The 20,774-nt window shown below is 37.2% G+C and overlaps 1 protein-coding gene across 3 annotated transcripts in view; it reads left to right on the top strand.

Moving 5' to 3' along the window:
* The window catches only part of MAGI2 (membrane associated guanylate kinase, WW and PDZ domain containing 2), a 1,711,587-nt gene that overhangs the window by 1,256,701 nt on the left and 434,112 nt on the right, over positions 1 to 20,774 (top strand). For all 3 annotated transcript variants that reach the window (XM_066354483.1, XM_066354482.1, XM_066354484.1), the window contains one exon: positions 20,415 to 20,472. In XM_066354483.1, coding sequence (XP_066210580.1) covers positions 20,415 to 20,472 — 58 coding nt within the window. The remainder of the gene's footprint in view (positions 1 to 20,414; positions 20,473 to 20,774) is intronic.

The raw sequence follows: 20,774 nt of genomic DNA, 5'->3' as shown, positions 1-20,774 counted from the left end.
GTAGTCCGATGACTCAGTGGCAATGGGCAGCTCAAACTCCAGCTTTTTCTGGTAACAAAGCTAAAATGCATTCGTGGTCCCACAAAGGCAACAAAACTCTGATAGTCCCTTCTTGAAGAAATACCTGTTTTCGGTTCCCATTGGAAAACACAGGGGTTGCCTAAAGCCATCGGAAAATACATATTTATTATACAATACATTTTTAAATAAAATATGTATTTCCGATGGCTTTAGGTGACCCCTGTGTTTTGGTCATTCAACCCCCACCGGGGTCGCAACACACAGGTTGAGAACCGCTGACTTACAAGCAAATAATTTTATACTTGACCCAAATTTTTTCCTTTTTTGCATTTTGTGGGTCCCTACTTCCCTTTTTGCCCCTTGAACACTTCCCCCAACTCAGGCCCTCCGTTATAGGCAGTTTTTGTTCCATTTAGCATAATATAATTCACAGTTCATCACAATATTTTTCTAAGGAGGAGGGGAGAGGAGGGGAAGAGAAGAAAAAAAGGGGGGAATAAAAAATTATTATTGGGGTTTTTTTGTGTTTTTTTTTTCCAAATTTTTTTTCTCCATTTTTTTTTTACTTTTTTTTTTTACTTTTCATTCTTTATTAATTTTCATTAGTGCTATTAATAAGACCACCCTCAGATGACATTAAGAAAAAGGAAATTGAATATCATGTATATAAAATATAGAGAAGTAACACAGATAGATGTGGAAAAATCTATGGAGAAAAAATTTAGTATATTGGAAACCTTGGAGCTAAATGACAGAATTTAAAATAGAAATCCTAAAAATACTCAGAGATATACAAGAAAACACTAAAAGGCAATTTAGAGAACTCAGAAAACAACTCAACGAACACAAAGAATATATTACCAAGGAAATTGAAACTATAAAAACAAATCAAAGAGAGATGAAAAACAATTCATGAACTGAAAAACGAAGTAACAAGCTTAGGTAATAGAACAGGCCAGATAGAAGCTAGGATTAGTGACATAGAAGACAAGCAACTGTAGGCACAACAGAGAGAAGAAGAGAGAGACTCAAAAATTTTAAAAAATGAGAAAGCCCTACAGGAATTGTCTGACTCCATCAAAAAGAATAACATAAAAATAATAGGTATATCAGAGGGAGAAGAGAGAGAAAATGGAATGGAGAATATATTCAAACAAATAATAGACGAGAACTTCCCAAGCCTGTGGAAAGAACTAAAGCTTCAAATTCAAGAAGCAAACAGAACACCGAGTTTTCTTAACAACAAACCTACTCTAAGGCACATCATAATGAAAATGGCACAAACCAACGACAAAGAAAAAATTCTCAAGGCAGCCAGGGAAATGAAGAATACAACATATAAAGGAAAGCCTATTAGATTATCATCAGATTTTTCAGCAGAAATTCTACAAGCTAGAAGAGAGTGGACCCCAATATTTAAAGCCCTGAAAGAGAGGAACTTTCAGCCAAGAATACTATACCCATCAAAGCTATCCTTCAAATACGAAGGAGAAATAAAAACATTCACAAATACAGAAAAGATGAGGAAATTTATCATCAGAAAACCCCCACTCCAGAAATACTAAAGGGGGTTTTCCAACCAGATTAAAAGAACAAAACAAAACCACAAGTAAAAGCTCCACCAAGAATACAATAAAATTAAATTTAAACTGTGACAACAGGCCCTGGCCAGTTTGCTCAGTGGTAGAGTGTCAGCCTGGAGTGCGGAAGTCCCGGGTTTGATTCCCAGCCAGGGCACACAGGAGAGGCGCCCATCTGCTTCTCCATCCCTCCCCATCTCCTTCCTCTCTGTCTCTCTCTTCCCCTCTCGCAAATGAGGCTCCATTGGAGCAAAAGATGGCCCGGGCACTGGGGATGGCTCCTTGGCCTCTGCCCCAGGCACCAGAGTGGCTGTGGTCGTGATAGAGCGACGACCTGGATGGGCAGAGCATCACCCCCCTGGTAGGCGTGCCGGGTGGATCCCAGTCGGGCGCATGCTAGAGTCTGTCTGTCTGCCTCCCCATTTTCAGCTTCAGAAAAACAAACAAACAAAAAAAACTGTGACAAAAAAAGCAAAAAAAAAGGGGAGAGGATGGAGATTAACAGTAGCAAAGGACAATGAAGTGTAGAAACACTCATAAAATAGGATGCTACAATGAATATGGTAGGCACCCTTTTCATTACTTAATGGTAACCACCCTTGTAAAACCACCACAGAAGCACATGACTTAAAAAAGGTAGCAACAGAGGAAAGAAGTATGGAATACAAACAAACAAAAACAAATGATAGAAAAACAAAAGAGAAGAATCAAACAAGATACAAAACTAACAGAAAGCAATTTATAAAATGGCAATAGGGAACCCACAAGTGTCAATAATTACACCAAATGTAAACGGATTAAACTCACCAATAAAATGACACAGAGTAGCAGAATGGATTAAAAAAAGAAAATCCAACTGTATGCTGCCTACAAGAAACACATCTAAGCAACAAGGATAAAAACAAATTCAAAGTGAAAGGATGGAAAACAATAGTCCAAGCAAATAACATCCAAAAAAAAAGCAGGTGTAGCAATACTCATAACTAATAATGCTTACTACAAGACAGAAAAAGTACTCAGAGACAAAAATGGTCATTTCATAATGATTAAGGGGACACTGAATCAAGAAGACATAACAACCCTTAATATATATGCACCAAACAAAGGAGCACCAAAATAAATAAGACAGCTACTGACTGACCTAAAAACAAAAACTGACAAAAATGCAATCATACTTGGAGACCTCAATACATCGCTGATGGCTCTAGATCGTTCATCCAAACAGGAAATCAATAAAGATATATTGGCCTTAAACGAAACACTAGAGCACGTGGATATGATAGACATCTACAGGACACTTCATCCCAAAGCGACAGAGTATACATTTTTCTCTAGTGTACATGGAACATTCTCAAGAATTGACCATATGTTAGGCCACAAAAATAACATCAGCAAATTCAGAAAAATTGAAATTGTACCAAGCATATTTTCTGATCATAAAGCCTTGAAACTAGAATTCAACTGCAAAAAAGAGGGAAAAAAAACACAAAAATGTGGAAACTAAACAACATACTTTTAAAAAATGAATGGGTCAAAGAAGAAATAAGCGCAGAGATCAAAAGATATATACAGACAAATGAAAATGACAATACGACATATCAGAATCTCTGGGATTCAGCAAAAGCAGTAATAAGAGGGAAGTTCATATCACTTCAGGCATATATGAACAAACAAGAGAGAGCCCAAGTGAACCACTTAACTTCACACCTTAAGGAACTAGAAAAAGAAGAACAAAGACAACCCAAAACCAGCCGAAGAAAGGAAATAATAAAAATCAGAGCAGAAATAAATGAAATAGAGAACAGAAAAACTATAGAAAACATTAATAAAACAAGAAGCTGGTTCTTTGAAAAGATCAACAAAATTGACAAACCCTTGGCAAGACTCACCATGGAAAAAAGAGAAAGGACTCATATAAACAAAATCCAAAATGAAAGAGGAGAAATCACCACAGACATCATAGATATACAAAGAATTATTGTAGAATACTACGAAAAACTATATGCCACCAAATTCAACAATCTAGAAGAAATGGATAAATTCCTAGAACAATACAACCTTCCTAGACTGAGTCATGAAGAAGCAGAAAGCCTAAACAGACCTATTAGCAGGGAGGAAATAGAAAAACTATTAAAAACCTCCCCAAAAATAAAAGTCCAGGCCCAGATGGTTATACTAGTGAATTCTATTCAAACATTCAAAGAAGACTTGGTTCCTGTTCTACTCAAAGTCTTCCAAAAAATTGAAGAAGAAACAATACTTCCAAACACATTTTATGAGGCCAATATAACCCTCATACCGAAACCTGACAAGGACGGCACAAAAAAAAGAAAACTACAAACCAATATCTCTAATGAATACAGATGCTAAGATACTAAACAAAATACTGGCAAATCAAATATAACAACATATTAAAAATATAATACGTCATGACCAAGTGGGATTCATCCCAGAATCTCAAAGATGGTTCAACATATGTAAAACGGTTAACATAATACACCATATCAACAAAACAAAGAACAAAAACTACATGATCTTATCAATAGATGCAGAAAAGGCATTTGATAAAATACAACACAACTTTATGTTTAAGACACTCAACAAAATGGGTATAGAAGGAAAATATCTCAACATGATAAAGGTCATATATGATAAACCATCAGCCAACATCATATTAAATGGCATAAAACTGAGGACTTTCCACCTTAATTCAGGAACAAGGCAGGGATGTCCTCTCTCTCCACTCTTATTTAACATGGTGCTAGAAGTTCTGGCCAGAGCAATCAGACAAGAGAAAGAAATAAAAGCCATCCATATCGGAAAAGAAGAAGTAAAGGTATCACTTTTTGCAGATAATATGATCTTATACATTGAAAACCTCAAAGACTCCACAAAAAGATTACAAGAAACAATAAACCAATACAGTAAGGTTGCAGGATACAAGATTAGCATACAGAAGTCCATAGCCTTTCTATATGCCAACAATAAAATATTAGAAAACGAACTCAAAAAAATAATCCCCTTCACGATAGCAACAAAAAAATAAAATACCTAGGAATAAACATAACAAAGAATGTATAGAACCTATATAATGAAAATTACAAAGCATTGTTAAAGGAAATCGAAAAAGATACAATGAGATGGAAAAATATTCCTTGTTCTTGGATAGGAAGAATAAATATAATCATAATGGCCATATTACCCAAAGCAATTTATAAATTTAATGCAATTCCCATCAAAATTCCTATGACATTTTTTAAAGAAATGGAACAAAAAATCATCAGATTTATATGGAACTATAAAAAACCCTGAATAGCCAAAGCAATCCTAAGGAAAAAGAATGAAGCTGGGGGCATTACAATATCTGACGTCAAACTATATTATAGGGCCACGACAATCAAAACAGCATGGTATTAGCAGAAAAATAGACATTCAGACCAATGGAACAGAATAGAAAGTCCAGAAATAAAACCACATATATATGGTGAAATAATTTTTGATAAAGGGGCCGACAACACACAATGGAGAAAAGAAAGCCTCTTCAACAAATGGTGCTGGGAAAACTAGAAAGCCACATGCAAAAGAATGAAACTCAATATAGCTTGTCCCCTTGCATGAAAATTAATTCAAAATGGATCAAAGACCTAAATGTAAGACCTGAAACAATAAAGTACATAGAAGAACACATAGGTACTAAACTCATGGACCTGGGTTTTAAAGAGCATTTTATGAATTTGACTCCAAAGGCAAGAGAAGTGAAAGCAAAGATAAATGAATGGGACTACATCAGACTAAGAAGTTTTTGCTCAGCAAGAGAAACTGACAACAAAATAATCAGACAGCCAACTAAATGGGAGATGATATTTTCAAACAACAGCTCAGATAAAGGCCTAATATCCAAAATATACAAAGAACTTGTAAAACTCAACAACAAACAAACAAACAATCCAATAAAAAAATGGGAAGAGGACACGAACAGACACTTCTCCCAGGAAGAAATACAAATGGCCAACAGATATATGAAAAGATTCTCATCTTCATTAGTTATTAGAGAAATGCAAATCAAAACTACAATGCGATACCACCTTACACCTGTTAAATTAGCTATTATCAACAAGACAGGTAATAGCAAATGTGGAGAAAAAGGAACCTTCATTCACTGTTGGTGGGAATGTAAAATAGTACAAGTACTATGGAAGGAAGTATGATGGTTCCTCAAAACACTGAAAATAGAACTACCTTATGACCCAGCAATCCCTCTATTGGGTATATACTCCAAAAACTCAGAAACATTGATATGTAAAGACACATGCAGCCCCATGTTCATTGCAGCATTGTTCACAGTGGCCAAGACATGGAAACAACCAAAAAGCCCTTCAATAGAAGACTGGATAAAGACGATGTGGCACATATACACTATGGAATACTACTCAGCCATAAGAAATGATGACATCGGATCATTTACAACAAAATGGTGGGATCTTGATAACATTATACGGAGTTAAATAAGTAAATCAGAAAAACCCAAGAACTACATGATCCCATACATTGGTGAGACATAAAAACAAGACTAAGAGACATGGACAAGAGTGTGGTGGTTACCGGGGGTGGGGGGAGGAGGGACGTGGGAGAGAAGGAGGGAGAGGGGAAGGGGGAGGATAGGGGTACACAAAAAACTAGATAGAAAGTGACGGAGAACAATCTGACTTTGGGTGATGGGTATGCAACATAATTGAATGACAAGATAACCTGGACATGTTTTCTTTGAATATATGTACCCTGATTTATTGATATCACCCCATTAACATTAATAAAAAATTATTTATAAAGGAAAGATTTATTAAAGCAAAAATAAAGAAATGACTTAGGATAGAGAGGCCAGCTCACAGCAACAGAGGTAAGCTTAGACTGGACTGCCCAGTCTCAGGAACAGAAGTTTCAGTGACAAAAAGAGAGTCCTTAAAGTCCATTGCTCCCCTGGTTGAAAATCTTCCTTAGAGTTTAGGAAAAAGGAAAGCAAAAGTACGGCCTGAGAAAAGAAAGGGCGCACAGAGCACAGATGCCCTTGTAAAGGCTGCCCCAAGGCATTTCCCATGCAGGTCCAGCGGCAGAACCTGGTTAACCTTGTAAGTCTGCCCCAGGGTGTACTACGCCAGTTGCCTTATCCCCAACCAAGTGATTCAGCTCCTTCTTGTTGCAAAAAAAGTCCAGCTTTCAGGGCCGCAGATCCACACTGTGCCCACCAGGCCCAGGAAGGTCTAGACCCAGACCCTTGTCTATCTTTGGGGTTATAACCCCCCGCAGTAGGCGAAAATTTACAAAGTAGTGACCTTCTATTTATTTTATTATTTTTATATTTTTTAAGACTTTATAGACCTTCTCCACACTGATAAACCTTTCCCACATTGTTATTAACCTTTCCCACAGTTATTTTGCTTATTTTACCACAAAAATAATTAAAATAATAAGTATATAAAAATAACTATATACAGTAAAATCCAGCAATATAGCAAAAAATCTGCAACACAAAATTAGATATATGCAGTTTGAAAATCCACGATATAGCGAGACTGCAAAAAGTGACCGCAATATAGTGAGGGATGACTGTAATGCCATCAGCCCTGGCATCCAAGGCTCCAGTGGTCCATCTCAGACTCTGCTCCTGTCCAGCATTAAAATTCTTAGCTGTTTGACCTTGGACAAATTACTTAACTTCTCTGTGCCTCAATTTTCCATTTGTACTCTGCTGCCATGGCTCTATGGCACCCAGGCCACATGTCTCCCCTCACCTTATTTAGCAGGCTTTTGTTTGGCTTTAGTTATGTTTTCTTTGGTTTGGAAAGAAGCAGGCTTTCTCTCATCCCTTTCCTGGATTTTCCAGGGCTTTGTGCACCTATCCTATCTGGTCTTTTCCCCTGATTTTCCCAAGGTAGTCTCCTCCCAATGTGTGGTCACCATTTTGGCTCCTGCTGCATGCACATGCCCACAGCTCTGCTTCATCATTTGGCTTCTAGTGTGTATGCGTATGCGCTTAGTGAAGTAGTTCCTCCTGTGCCGTTTTCTCTCCCCCCATTAACCGGGAGAACTTCCCAGGGTGACTGTAAAGCTGCCTCTTCCTATTCATCAAGCTGGTTTTATTTCCTTCCTTCTCCTAATAACTAACTAACTGCCTTCTATAACAACATCAACTTGCTTTTCCTTTTTGCATTGTAAGGATCTTCTCTTAGCCAGTTTGGGGTTTTTTCCCTATCTTTTTAGTCTAAGTGATAACTGCTATATGTCTTGGAAGTGACTGTTTTTAGATAATGTATCAAGTACATGAAAAGCCCTTTCAGTATATAGATGTAGTTATTTTATTTCTGAAAATTTTTTTGGATTATAGTTTTAAATATTAGCTATATTATTTTCTTCTTCATGTGTTTCAATTATACATATACTGGATTATCTTTGCCTATTTTCTATATTAATGACCTTTTTTTCTGATTCTTTTTACATTTTATTTTGTTCTGTTAGCTATTGCGTATCTTTCCTTAATGGTCCTTATTTTATTTTCAGTTGAACGTATTCTCCCTTGAGTATCTTGTAATTTAGCTTTAATTTCAAAGATTTTTCTCTTTTTTTTTTGTCAAGTCTCCTTAACTAGCCTTCTGTTCTTTGTCTATTTTTGTTCAGAATTTTAAAAGTTCTTACTCAAAATGTCGTTCTATATTTTTAAGTGCTTGTTTCAAAATATCATGAGAATTTATTGCAATATTCTCATTTATATTTTTGTTTTTGTGTTTACGACAAGAGAGGACAACAATTTTTAATTTGTTGTATTGTTTCGGCCCTTATTTCTGATTTCTTATAGTAACATTGTACAGATATTGCCAGCTATTTTTTAATATTTTTGAAAGTGTTTTTTCTTCTTAGACCAGCGATATGTTTCATATAAGCAAAAATAAAGGTTTCGGTTGGGTTATTACATTCTTAGTTCATGAGAATCCTCTTCCCTTTCTTTTGTGAATTACTGATTCTTTAATTGTTGGCTTTCTTTTTTTTTGCAGAGGTGGTAGTTGATATGTCTTATGATCTTAAGATTCTCTTTTGTTTCTGCTGATGTTGAATTTCTACTGTACTTCGTGCTTATTTTTCTGTCGTAACCAAATTTCCAAGGGCCATTTTCTCCATCAACATCATCTCCATGTCCTTATTAACTCTTTGAGTGGTTTTTTTCATGCTTGCTGACATCCGGGAGTGAGGTTTGTTTTTTTTTTTTAAATAAATAAAATTAGTTCTAGTTACAGTTTTATTAACTTAAAATCATGTTTGTTTGATAACCAATTTATGGAAACAAGAAGAACATACATTTGCCAGTTTTTAATGTTGCCTTATACATTTTTAAAATAAAAATTTTTGTTATCTCATTCAATTCTCTCATACCTCCCATTTGTAAATAAAGAAGTATTATTATTAGCAGAATCTCAAATACGTACTCGCATATGATGATATTCTTAAGACAATATATAGATATTGGGCAAATGAGTTTGTAAAATTTGTATTATTTGAATTTGCTTACTTTTAGTGTTAAAAAATGGCACTGGCCAGCGCCAGGTATATGTGGTCTGTGAAATTACAAATTACCTTTCTGCTTGGGAAGGGCCATTGTTTTGCTAATGTTTGCTGGAAGAGAAGTCTTTGCGCCAAAAAGTTTTGAAAGAGAAAGAAGAAAGAGAAGAGACAGAGAGAAGCTGTGTTTGCAGAATGAGAGATGAGAGAATGCAGAGTGCTGAACAAGCCAGTTTGTGCAGAGTGGAAAAGGTGTGCAGATGGGGAACCAGAGAGGAGGGGCTTTGCGAGCTCCACTGAGACTGGTGGGGCCTTTGTTTTTAGGAGAAACCAGAGAAGATTCCCCTTGTTGTGGAGCTGGAGAATGTGTCAGTGGCTTTGGGAGCCCTGTGTGTTGCTCGTTGGTTTGTGTGTGACTTTTATAAAGGAATGGCTTGCCATTTTTTGGCTCCGCTGTTTCTTTACCATCTGTCCGAATCTAATGGGAACCTGCATGTGCATGGCCACAACAGTGGCGACTACTGGCCTTACAATAGGTATTTTTATTTATTCTTTATGTTTAAAATTTTTCAAACTGTGGTATTCCTCAAAAGATGGATGCAACAAAGTGGCTTATTACATTCAATGCACATCATCACTCTGTGTCCCTCCGTTCACGCTCCCTTCTTGTAGTTTGCTGACATATGAAGCATTTTTGTTGTGGCTTATCCTTTGAGGCTGTGCCGGGACTGGCTTTGGGAAGTGATTCCCTGAAAGACGAAGGCTGTCTTCTACTGACGATGGTCGACCTCCTCTGGGTGATTGTCTCCCTTTCACAAAGTGCTCCAGTTCAACGTTTAAAGATGTACATGTATGATCATACTCTGGATGGTCGGGAGGCATGAGGACATACATGAACGTTCGTACTACTCAAAAGGTTAAGTAGTGTCTTTCCAAGGTTTCACCTTCATTCTGCTCATTTCCAAACCTTATTTTTCAATTCCCAGTGGTTGTGTTCTGATCAACTAGGTCTATTATTAGCATTTTCTCCCACTCAGGATGGGAATTTACTTTTCTGAGGGTGATTTTGTCTCTTTTTTCCACCCCCAGGATCCAGGCTCTCTCCTCTTTTTTCTGTATACTCACCACCATTTCTGATCCAGAATGGGCCCCTGAGTTGGCCCCACTGGACTAAGGCATTTATGTCTCTGCTTACTTACAACTTCTGAAGTTTACAGTGTATTCTTTCTCCTAATTATGTTGTAGGCATGGGTTATAGGTGGTTTTGTTATGGTTTTTCAGGGTAAATAGAGAGGTCAAAATTTAATTCTCAACCTTTACAATATAAAAGCTCAATATGTTTCAATAAATAATTTTAAATGGATGATAATAATAAATAGGGAGATCATTGGATAGATTAAGATCAACTCATAAAATAAACTCATAAAGTTGAGAGAAACTGACAAGGTATATTTTGAAATCTTAAGCATATAATTGCTTCTCAAGTCCTTTTTAAAAAAATTACTAGGGGCCCTGGCCGGTTGGCTCAGCAGTAGAGCGTAGGCCTGGTGTGCGGGGGGACCTGGTTCGATTCCCGGCCAGGGCACATAGGAGAAGCGCCCATTTGCTTCTCCATCCCCCTCCCCTCCTTCCTCTCTGTCTCTCTCTTCCCCTCCCACAGCTAAGGCTCCATTGGAGCAAAGATGGCCCTGGCGCTGGGGATGGCTCCTTGGCCTCTGCCCCAGGCGCTAGAGTGGCTCTGGTCGCAGCAGAGCGATGCCCCGGAGGGGCAGAGCATCGCCCCCTGGTGGGCAGAGCATCGCCCCTGGTGGGTGTGCCGGGTGGATCCCGGTCGGGCGCTTGCAGGAGTCTGTCTGACTGTCTCTCCCCGTTTCCAGCTTCAGAAAAATACACACACACACACACACACACACACACACACACACACACACACACAAAATTACTAGGTTCATCACTTTTGCATTTTCTTATGCAGCTTGAAAATATAAACCAACTATGACTCTGCTTTCCCACCACTACTTCTTGTACCATTTCAAGTAGATTACTCTGTCATCTTTAAGTTAGCATTGTAAAAGGTTATATCTATATTTGCCAGCTTTTTTACAGGCACCAAGGACCGCTGAAAGCCCAAAACATTATTGAGTACACATTTCTTTATGCACCAATATCTGCCAAGATAATCTTGTACATTTTCTACTCCAGTTTGGTAAGATACAATAAGGAATAACTTTATCTGAAATTTTTTGAGCAATTGTACTTTTTTTAATCAAGAACAAGTTCATGAAATCATGGTCAATAATTTAAAAGTGCATTATAATACTGTGGTGATGGAATACTCAGCTGAATCCACATGATAACATGAATTAAATGTCAGTGCTATAGAATACAGCTCAGCCAGTGCTTCCCACTGTGAAATAGGAACGTGCCTATGTGCCCATGAATGAAGACCTCATAGCCTAGATTTCCATGAAATTAAATAGGTCTGTGCTCTTCCATATGGGCCCACTCTGAAGAAGATGATAGAACATAAATAAACATTTTGTATTTTTAATTTTAGGTTACATAGTTTGTTTTGTTTGATTATTTTCCTGACTGAATGAAATAAAATTCTCTGTTAAAGAGGAGCAAATTTGAGTCCTAATACACATAAAAAGGTCTGGAAGGATACTCTTTCAAATCTATATGGGGAACTGTGACTGTGGTCATTGTTATATAGATTTAGTTAAAAACAAGAATGTATCCAGAATTTGCTTTTATAATTACAACTGCATTTTGAATAAAAGGAAAAAGAGACAAAGATATAAAAAAGTTTATTAATAAGAAAAATGTCATTTTTTCCATTTATTCTTGCACAGTATACTTTTCTTCCTTCATTTTTCTTTTATTCTAAAAAAAAAAAAGGTGTTTCTTGTAAAAGCTCACTCTCTTGATGACTGCTTGGGAGTAAAAATCATATACCTTCTCCAGGAAAGTTTAGTTCTACCCCTGACTTGTAGAGTACATATACAGCCAGGATCTAATAAAGTCTGTAGGAAAATATTTTAAATGAGTATTAGCTATGATCATATTATGTACTATACATTACATTATTAAGCCTAAGGAAATACTGTAGGTTTCTTATGTTCTGTTAAAATTAGGCCTTGGCCAGTGGCTCAGTGGCTAGAGGATCAGCCAGGCATATGGCCATCCCAGGTTCAATTCCTGGTCAGGGCACACAGGAGGTGACCATCTGCTTCTCTCCTGCTCCATCTCCCTTTTTCTCTACCTCTTCCCCTCCCTTACCTTGTGATTTGATTGATTCAAGCATGGCCCTGGGTGCTGAGGATAACTCTATTGAAGTGCATCAGCCTCAGGCACTGAAAATAGCTTGGTACTCGAGCATTGGCCCCAGATGGGGTTGCCAGGTGGATCCTGGTCCACGTACATGCAGGAGTTTGTCTCACTATCTCCCCTCCTCTCACCTAAAAAAATTATATAAATAAATAAATAAAATTAAAACTAGTCCAAATAAAATAAGATAGAGGAAAGGAAATGGTCTCCCCTCTGGTCCCTATTCCTCTCCACTATCTTACTTTGTAGGCTTCCTAAATTGGTCTGCTTTCCTGTATTTGAAAAGAATTATAAGCTGCTCACCAGGCTGGGCCTACGAACAACTTTATCTGGGTTAACATAACCTGTGCTATGGCCTGTACAAGACACTGCCTCCCAGAAAAGGAGCAATGCCTGACTCTAGATTTTGAACTCATATTATTGAATCTGTATTTTCTAGTATTAAAGATGCAGTAACTCTGAATGTGCTATTTACCTAGTTTTTCCAGCATAAAGATAGACAGTAGGAAAAAAAATGACAAAATTGCAAACTTAAAAGTCACTTTCTTAAAAGTCTATAGAAAAATATCAACATAATAGAAAATAATATAAATGGAAAATTTCTGCATTTTCATTTTATTTAAAAATTTAACACTATTCAAATGAACACAATGTTATATGTATCTGATTGAATATTAATAAAGTGTGAGTAGAAGTCATTTAACTGATAGTGAGAGTTGATAAAACAGCTTTTTCAGTGTTTTCATTTTGAAATTATTTAAGATTTTAAAGAAATTACAAGAATAGTACAAAGTATTTTCACATAACTTTCACCTACCTTCCCCTAATGTTAACATCTTTTACAAATAATAATTATTGAAACCAGAAAATCAACATTCATAAGATATTAACTAATATCCAACTCATTTGAATTTTGCCAGCTGTCTCACTTCTGTCCATCTTCTGGTCCCATAGCCAATCCAGAATCCTACAGTGCATTTAGTCTTCCTATCTCCACAGTTGCCTCCACAATGTGACAATTACTCAGTTTCTCTATTTCATGTCCTTGACATTTTGAAGAGTACTACCAGTTAGTTTACAGATTCTCACAAGCACAGCTCTATGTCTACCTTAGGGCACACCCCCGCCATACCTGATTACTCTGTGGATGTGTCCCTAACCTGAGGCAGCCGTGACGCTGATCTGCCAGGACCACCATTTGGATCTGTTTCCAAGAAAATGAACTGGATTAATGAATTCTCAGGGCAGTGGGGGAGGTTAAGATATAGTATTGGGAAACTGAGAGATCAAAGTAGCAATAGCAGTGCTAGATATAAAAAGTAACTTATAGTCAAGTTGGGGTGACCATTGCAGGACAGGTATAAGATAAGCACCAGAGGTGGCCAGCTAGTAAAAGAGAAGCAAGGAGATTACTCAGTGAAAGGGGACTGAGAGAAAGAAACAGCAGAGATAAAGGACATAGTTAAAAGACAAGGTAAAGCAGACAGGAGGGATCCTCCTGAGATACCCTGAGCTAGTGTATCCCAGGTTCCATACAGCTTTCCTGTATCTGAGTCTCGTTTCCATAAGAAAGACTGTCCTTGCATTCTGTAAGTTTCCCAGTTGCAGCCTGAAAACGATTTCTTGTGAGTTAGCATGAAGGAGTCTCTATTTCCTGCAATAAAAGTGGACCTAAAAAACAAATAAAATTTGGAAAGAGCATGTAAATGTAAATAAAAAGCATAGGAGCTATGGCAGAATCCGGGCAGAACAGGAAGTCTTCTTAATCTTTTGATTCTATGCAGTTGTGCAAAGTTTATATGACTGAGTACAAATTAATCTAGACATTTACACAGACTACTGCAGAAGGGATCACTGTAGGAATATTTAATCATTGACTTTGCTCCTTTGTGCCATGGCCTGAAAAAGATCTCAATTAAAACAGTTTTTAATGCAGCACTAACCTTGCTGATCTCAAGTCTTTATTTTTCCGTTTGCATAGTATATGTTACTCTTTCATTGGCGTGACCTTAATCATCCATAAATTTGTCAGGTATTGTTGAATAAAATATTCTAAGTAACTCAGGACCCAAGTGCTCCAAGATACATGCTTTTCTGATTGAGCAAATAGTATGAAACTGGAAATTATTTTTTCATTTGTTAGCTTTAATTTTAAAAGATTCAATTGGTTTTCAAAATTAGTTCAAGTCCAAATAGCTCATTTTTCACAGTGAAAGATGATTCTTAACTTTTCATCATCTAAATGTACATATACTCCAGCTTATAATCTTTAAAAGTTTATTTTATAACATCTTTTTATGAGTGATGAAAAGATTGTGGTTTTTTTATTATTCTAACCAAAATTTTTCTTTGCTGCTCAAGACAAATATCATTAAAGGGACTACACACAAACACCCTTGCACATGCAGATAAGCATACTTTTATATATACATATGTATATATGCATTTATATATATGGATATATAGACATAAATACACATGCATATATAATGAATATGCACACACCTTTAAAATATTGGTTGTAGATTTTTATACCCATGTATATATAAGTGAAGTAATGTATGTATGTGTTAATGGTTTATTGTAACATTCATCTATCAATCAATCCCTTGCAAATATTTTAAATTAAATGGTAGCTCTTTATTTTTTTTAATTATTTTTTTAATTTATTTTAGAGGAGAGAGAGAGAGAGATTGAGAGAGAGAGAGAGAGAGAGAGAGAAGGGGGGAGGAGCATGAAGCTTCAACTCCCATATGTGCTTTGATCAGGCAAGCCCAGGGTTTTGAACCAGCAACCTCAGCATTCCAGGTCAACGCTTTATCCACTGCACCACCACAGGTCAGGCTACAAATGGTAGCTCTTATAACAGAATGTTAGAGCTATAATGTATCATTTTATCTCACAATGTGAGTTGAGGACCACTAATACTTTATTTTAAAGTACAATGATTTATGGCCCTGGCCTGTTGACTCAGCGATAAAGCATTGGCCTGGTGTATGAAAGTACCAGGTTCAATTCCCAGCAGGGCACACAGGAGGAGCACCTATCTGCTTCTCCACCCTTCCCCCTCTTCTTTCTATCTCTCTCTTCCCCTCCTACAGCTAAGGCTCCATTGGAGCAAAGTTGCCCCAGGCCCTGAGGATGGCTCCATGGCCTCTGCCTCAGGTGCTAGAATGGCTCCCGTTGCAACAGAGCAACGCCCCGGATGGGCAAAGCATCAGCCCTTAGTGGGCAAGCCAGGTGGATCCCGGTCAGGCACATGTGGGAATCTGTCTCTTTGCCTCCCCTCTTCTCACTTCAAAAAGAAAAAAAAGTACAACTATTTATAACATAATTTTTACACGAATTAATAGTTCATTTTTTTCTTTTTTTTGGGGGGGGGGTATTTTTCCGAAGTGAGAAGTGGGCGGGGGGAGAGGAGAGGCAGAGAGACTCCTGCATGCACCTGACTGAGTTCCACCCAGCGTGCCCATCAGGGGGCCATGCTCAGCCCATCTGAGGCGTTGCTCCGCTGCAATTGGAGCCATTCTAGAGCCTGAGGCAGAGGCCATGGAGCCATCCTCTGTGCTTCGGCCAACTTTGCTCCAATGGAGCCTTGGCTGCAGGAGGGGAAGAGAGAGAGGGAGAAAGGAGAGAGGGGAGAGTGGAGAAGCCGATGAACCTTTCTCCTATGTGCCCTGACCAGGAATCAAACCCAGGACTTCCACATGCCAGGCCGATGCTCTACCGCTGACCCACCAGCCAGGGCAGTAGTTTAGTTTAGAAACACAAAACAAGCTGACAAACAAACACAATATATTGATATCTTATGAAAAACTTACCCTCCCCCCTAAATTCTGATAAATACCTCATCACAGCAGGAGAAAGGATAATATTTAAATGTTCACAGAACCTTTGATGCTGTAAATCTGCAAAGATAAAGAATCAATGAAATTTGTACTGCCGGGGTACATTGCTTTGAATTAGTAATTTACTCAGAAAGGACTCAAAGATGAATCTATGAAGGAATAGTTAAAATTATAAAAGATAATTAAAAATTGTACCATACATGTTTCCATATAATGATGCCATTAAGAAGACTAGTATCCATAAAATTAATCATATTAGGCTTTTTTTTTATATGTTATTGAATATGATTATTTTATTATTGTATTTATGAAATTATATTAGGCCTAATTAAGTATGTATCCATGTATTCAGCCATATTAATATTAAATATTCATAATGTTGATTGCTGTCCTCTGTATATTCTTTTACTTTAGTAAAAGTCTTATAAATGGCACCCAATAGACATTCGCAAATGGATTCTTCATTTTAACAGCCAATTCTCCAGTAGCTTGAAGGATTTGGGGAAACCATCTAGATAGTTATTCTCCTTAATTTTAATTGTTATTTATTTTGTGTTGAACACAGTTTTTAAATTGATATCTAAATTGGTTAATATTGCTAAAACTAGAGGACAGGGATTTTTAAATTCTGAGTTGCTGTTAAGATAAAATGAGTTAATACATAAAAATTGGTCAGTATCTGGGCCAAAAGTTTGCTCTTATTATCATTTTGAAAGAAAAATTTCTTAAGGTACTCCACAATTTGCTGTTAAAATTTTATTAAGATATAACTAATCTAAGAATTATTAAATAAAGTCACACTAGAAAAATTTCTTTGGTATTTAAGCTAAGTTTCAATGATAGAAGCCATAAAAGAAAACAATGAGAGCCTGACCAGGCAGTGGCGCAGTGGATAGAGTATCAGACTAGGATGCAGAGGACCCAGGTTCAAAACCCGGAGGAGGCTGGCCTGAGCCTGGGCTCATCCAGCTTGAGCATGGGGTCACTGGCTTGAGCAAGAAGTCACTCGCTCTGCTGTAATCTCTCCACCCCCATCAAAGCACATATGAGAAAGCAATCAATGAACAACTAAGGAGACTAAGGAGCCGCAACAAAGACTTAATGCTTCTCATCTCTCTCCCTTCCTGCCTGTCTGTCCCTCTCTATGTCTCTGTCACCAAAAAAAAAAAAGGGGGGGGGGGAAAGCAATGAGAAAATTACCAAATAAAATTTAAAACTTCTGTGTTAAAAAAAAGTTCAACAAAATAAAAATCTAAACAAATTTAATGTATATGCAACATAAATATCCTTAATGAATAAAGAATAAGTATCCTTAATGAGTAAAGAGCTCTTATGAATTAATAAAAATTAATGAGAAATGAACAAAAGAAAAAATAATTGCCCAAGAATGGACAAATAAAAATATTCAAACCAACAAAAAATCCATGAAAGGTAAATTAAAGCAATTATGAACTGCCTTTTTAACATCAATTCGATTGATTTCGAAAATAATGGGCCCTGGCCCATTGGCTCAGTGGTAGAGTGTCAACTCAGTGTGTAAAAGTCCTGGGTTCAGTTCCTAGTCAGGGCACACAGGAGAAGTGACCATCTGTTTCTCCACCCGTCCCCTTCTCCCTTTTGTCTCTCATTCTCTCTCTCTTCTCCCACAGCAGTGGTTCGGTTGAAGCAAGTTGGCCCTGGGCACTGAGGATGGCTCCATGGCCTCCCCTTAGGCACTAAAATCAGCTAGATTGCTGAGCAAAGCTGCAATAGCTCCAGAGGAGCGGAGCATTGCCCCGTAGGAGGCTTGCCAGGTGGATCCCAGTCGGGTGCATGTGAAAGTCTGTCTCTCTACCTCCCTGCTTCTCACTTAAGAAAAAGAAAAGAAAAATGGAAGAAAATAATGATACATAATACTTTATATACCTACTATTCAAAATCTCTAAAAACTGCCTTTTGGAACTCATTTGACAACAAAACATAAACTGATCTGGGCGCAAACCAGTGCTAACTGATACGAAGTATTCCTCAATTCTGCCTCTTAGTGTGAATTATAGATTTTGGCTGCATAAATACTCATGTGTTTGATTATAAAGTGCTTCCCCAGACTCTGCTTGGAATGTTATAGATTATAAAGAATTTGCATTATGTTAACTTTCTAAAATTAGAAAAACACTGAATTCTAAAACTTATCTGTCCCTCAAAGTTTGGATGGGAATTGTGGACTTGTGTTTAATTTGATGATACAGAGAAACAAAGTCACTCAGTGAGATTATAATTTAGTTCCCTTCTGTGATTGTGAAGTCATAGAAATCTGGCTGTATATCAAAAGCATTAAAAAGATGCATGCTCTTTAATCCAAAATCCTACATTTAGGAATTTATCATTACTAAATTACTAGTAAAATGATGAAAGTTACAGGTTTTAGTAAATCCAACACAGATGATATATACATAAAAAACCCTGAAAATCCCAATGTTCAATAATAGAAGCTGCTGGGATTATAAAGACTCTGGCCGTAGCACAGACTACTACTGTGCCACTTTAAAAGCAATATTGTGGCCCTGGCCGGTTGGCTCAGTGGTAGAGCATCAGCCTGGTGTGGAGAAGTCCCTGGTTCGATTCCTGGCCAGGGCACACAGGAGAAGTGCCCATCTGCTTCTCCACCCCTCCCCCTCTCCTTCCTCTCTGTCTCTCTCTTCCCCTCCCACAGCCAAGGCTCCATTGGAACAAAGATGGCCCGGGCACTGGGGATGGCTCTGTGGCCTCTGCCTCAGGTGCTGGAGTGGCTCTGGTCACAATGGAGCGACGCCCCGGAGGGGCAGAGCATCACCCCCTGGTGGGCAGAGCATCGCCCCCTGGTGGGCGTGCCGGGTGGATCCTGGTCGGGCACATGCGGGAGTCTGTCTGACTGTCTCTCCCCGTTTCCAGCTTCAGAAAAATACCAAAAAAAAAAAAAAAAGGCAATATTGTGCAGCAACACTTATATGTGTTGAAAGATGCCCTTGATATTTTGTTAAACAGAAGTAGGCTATAAAATTAATATGCACCATAAGACCTAATTTTTAAAAAATATTATTTGCATATATATATTTCTTTCTTATATATATATATGAAGGAAATTCACCAAAATATTAACAGTGGTTATTTCTGGATAGAGAGATTGTAAGTAATTCTAATTTTTTCATAACTGTACTTATTCTACAGTGAATTACTACTATATAGTATATTTCTACTATAATAATAAGACTTTAAAATTTTATTTACATATATGATTTAAAGAATGCCAATATCTTACTTAGATTTCAAATTCTGCATACATAATATTAATACCTATCTAAAAAAGGATCTCACTATTTGTATTTTAGAATTAATAATTATAAAGGCTCAGTGTATCATGAAGCAAAGCTTGGTTTTCAACCAGCCTGTTTTTGTCTATAGTAGCATTTATAGTATTGTTGATATTTTAAATATTGTGTGTTAAAATTACCCATGAAATATTGGATATATAAACCATATTGTCAAGGAAACTATGGTTAGAATCTTAGACTTTATAAAAAATGTGCCCAAAAGTATATAGACAGTATTCAAAATCTGACCCCTGTGGAGAGAACAGTAAGCTAACCATCTTGAATAGTGGGATATCACTTGAAAATTTGTAATGTCTTCATTACATTCATCAGAAAAAAAATTTGCTCTCCTTGGAAATATATTTTGAAAACATGATCTTTATCCTGAAATGATCGTTTTAACAATACACATAAATAAGAAAGCTGTATGCACTTTCAGGAAAGCAGTTTGCCTTTTGTATCGCCTTGAGTGGTGATAACACGATGACATGCATCCCACTGCGTGGCATGGAGAGAACAGCTAGACCAGTGTCTGTCTTCAGAGAGCAGAGCTCTGTGTCTATTTGCCAATCTCCGAGTCGGTGCTTCTAATACTTCCTACGATGTGCATCTGAAATTTGGTGCTGACTCTGAATGCATTATTCCTTTTTGGTAGACTATTTCTGAAATCCATAAGCAATTAACTTACATTAATTTTTATTTAGAAATTGTGGTATCCATTACTTATTTACTAAAAGAAATATCTTTTTGTTTTTCAGAGCTTCCATATGGCTGGGAAAAGATTGATGATCCAATATATGGCACTTATTATGTTGAGTAAGTCTCTAAGTATGATATTACCTTGTTATTAACATGTCATGAAATTGTGTTAGTATTTCATTTATTGAGCATGTGTGGCTAACATTCCCTTTATTTCCCTTTCATCTTACTTTGAAGTATCCACAAAGACTCTGGCTAATTTGTCATTCCTTTTCTTTGACTCAAGATTCTAAAAACACCAATTGGAAAAGTGTGTTTCACATTGTCCTCTAAATGAGTGATAATTAAAGATATCAAAGTAAATGCCCTTCATTTTGCCATCAAAATGTTGGGTGCTGACTTGGGGTGTAAATGAGATG

This window comes from Saccopteryx leptura, chromosome 12 (genome assembly GCF_036850995.1).
Source record: "Saccopteryx leptura isolate mSacLep1 chromosome 12, mSacLep1_pri_phased_curated, whole genome shotgun sequence".
Classification (NCBI taxonomy): domain Eukaryota; kingdom Metazoa; phylum Chordata; class Mammalia; order Chiroptera; family Emballonuridae; genus Saccopteryx; species Saccopteryx leptura.
The sequence above is the reverse complement of the archived record's forward strand: the minus strand, read 5'-3'. Positions and strand labels throughout refer to the sequence as shown.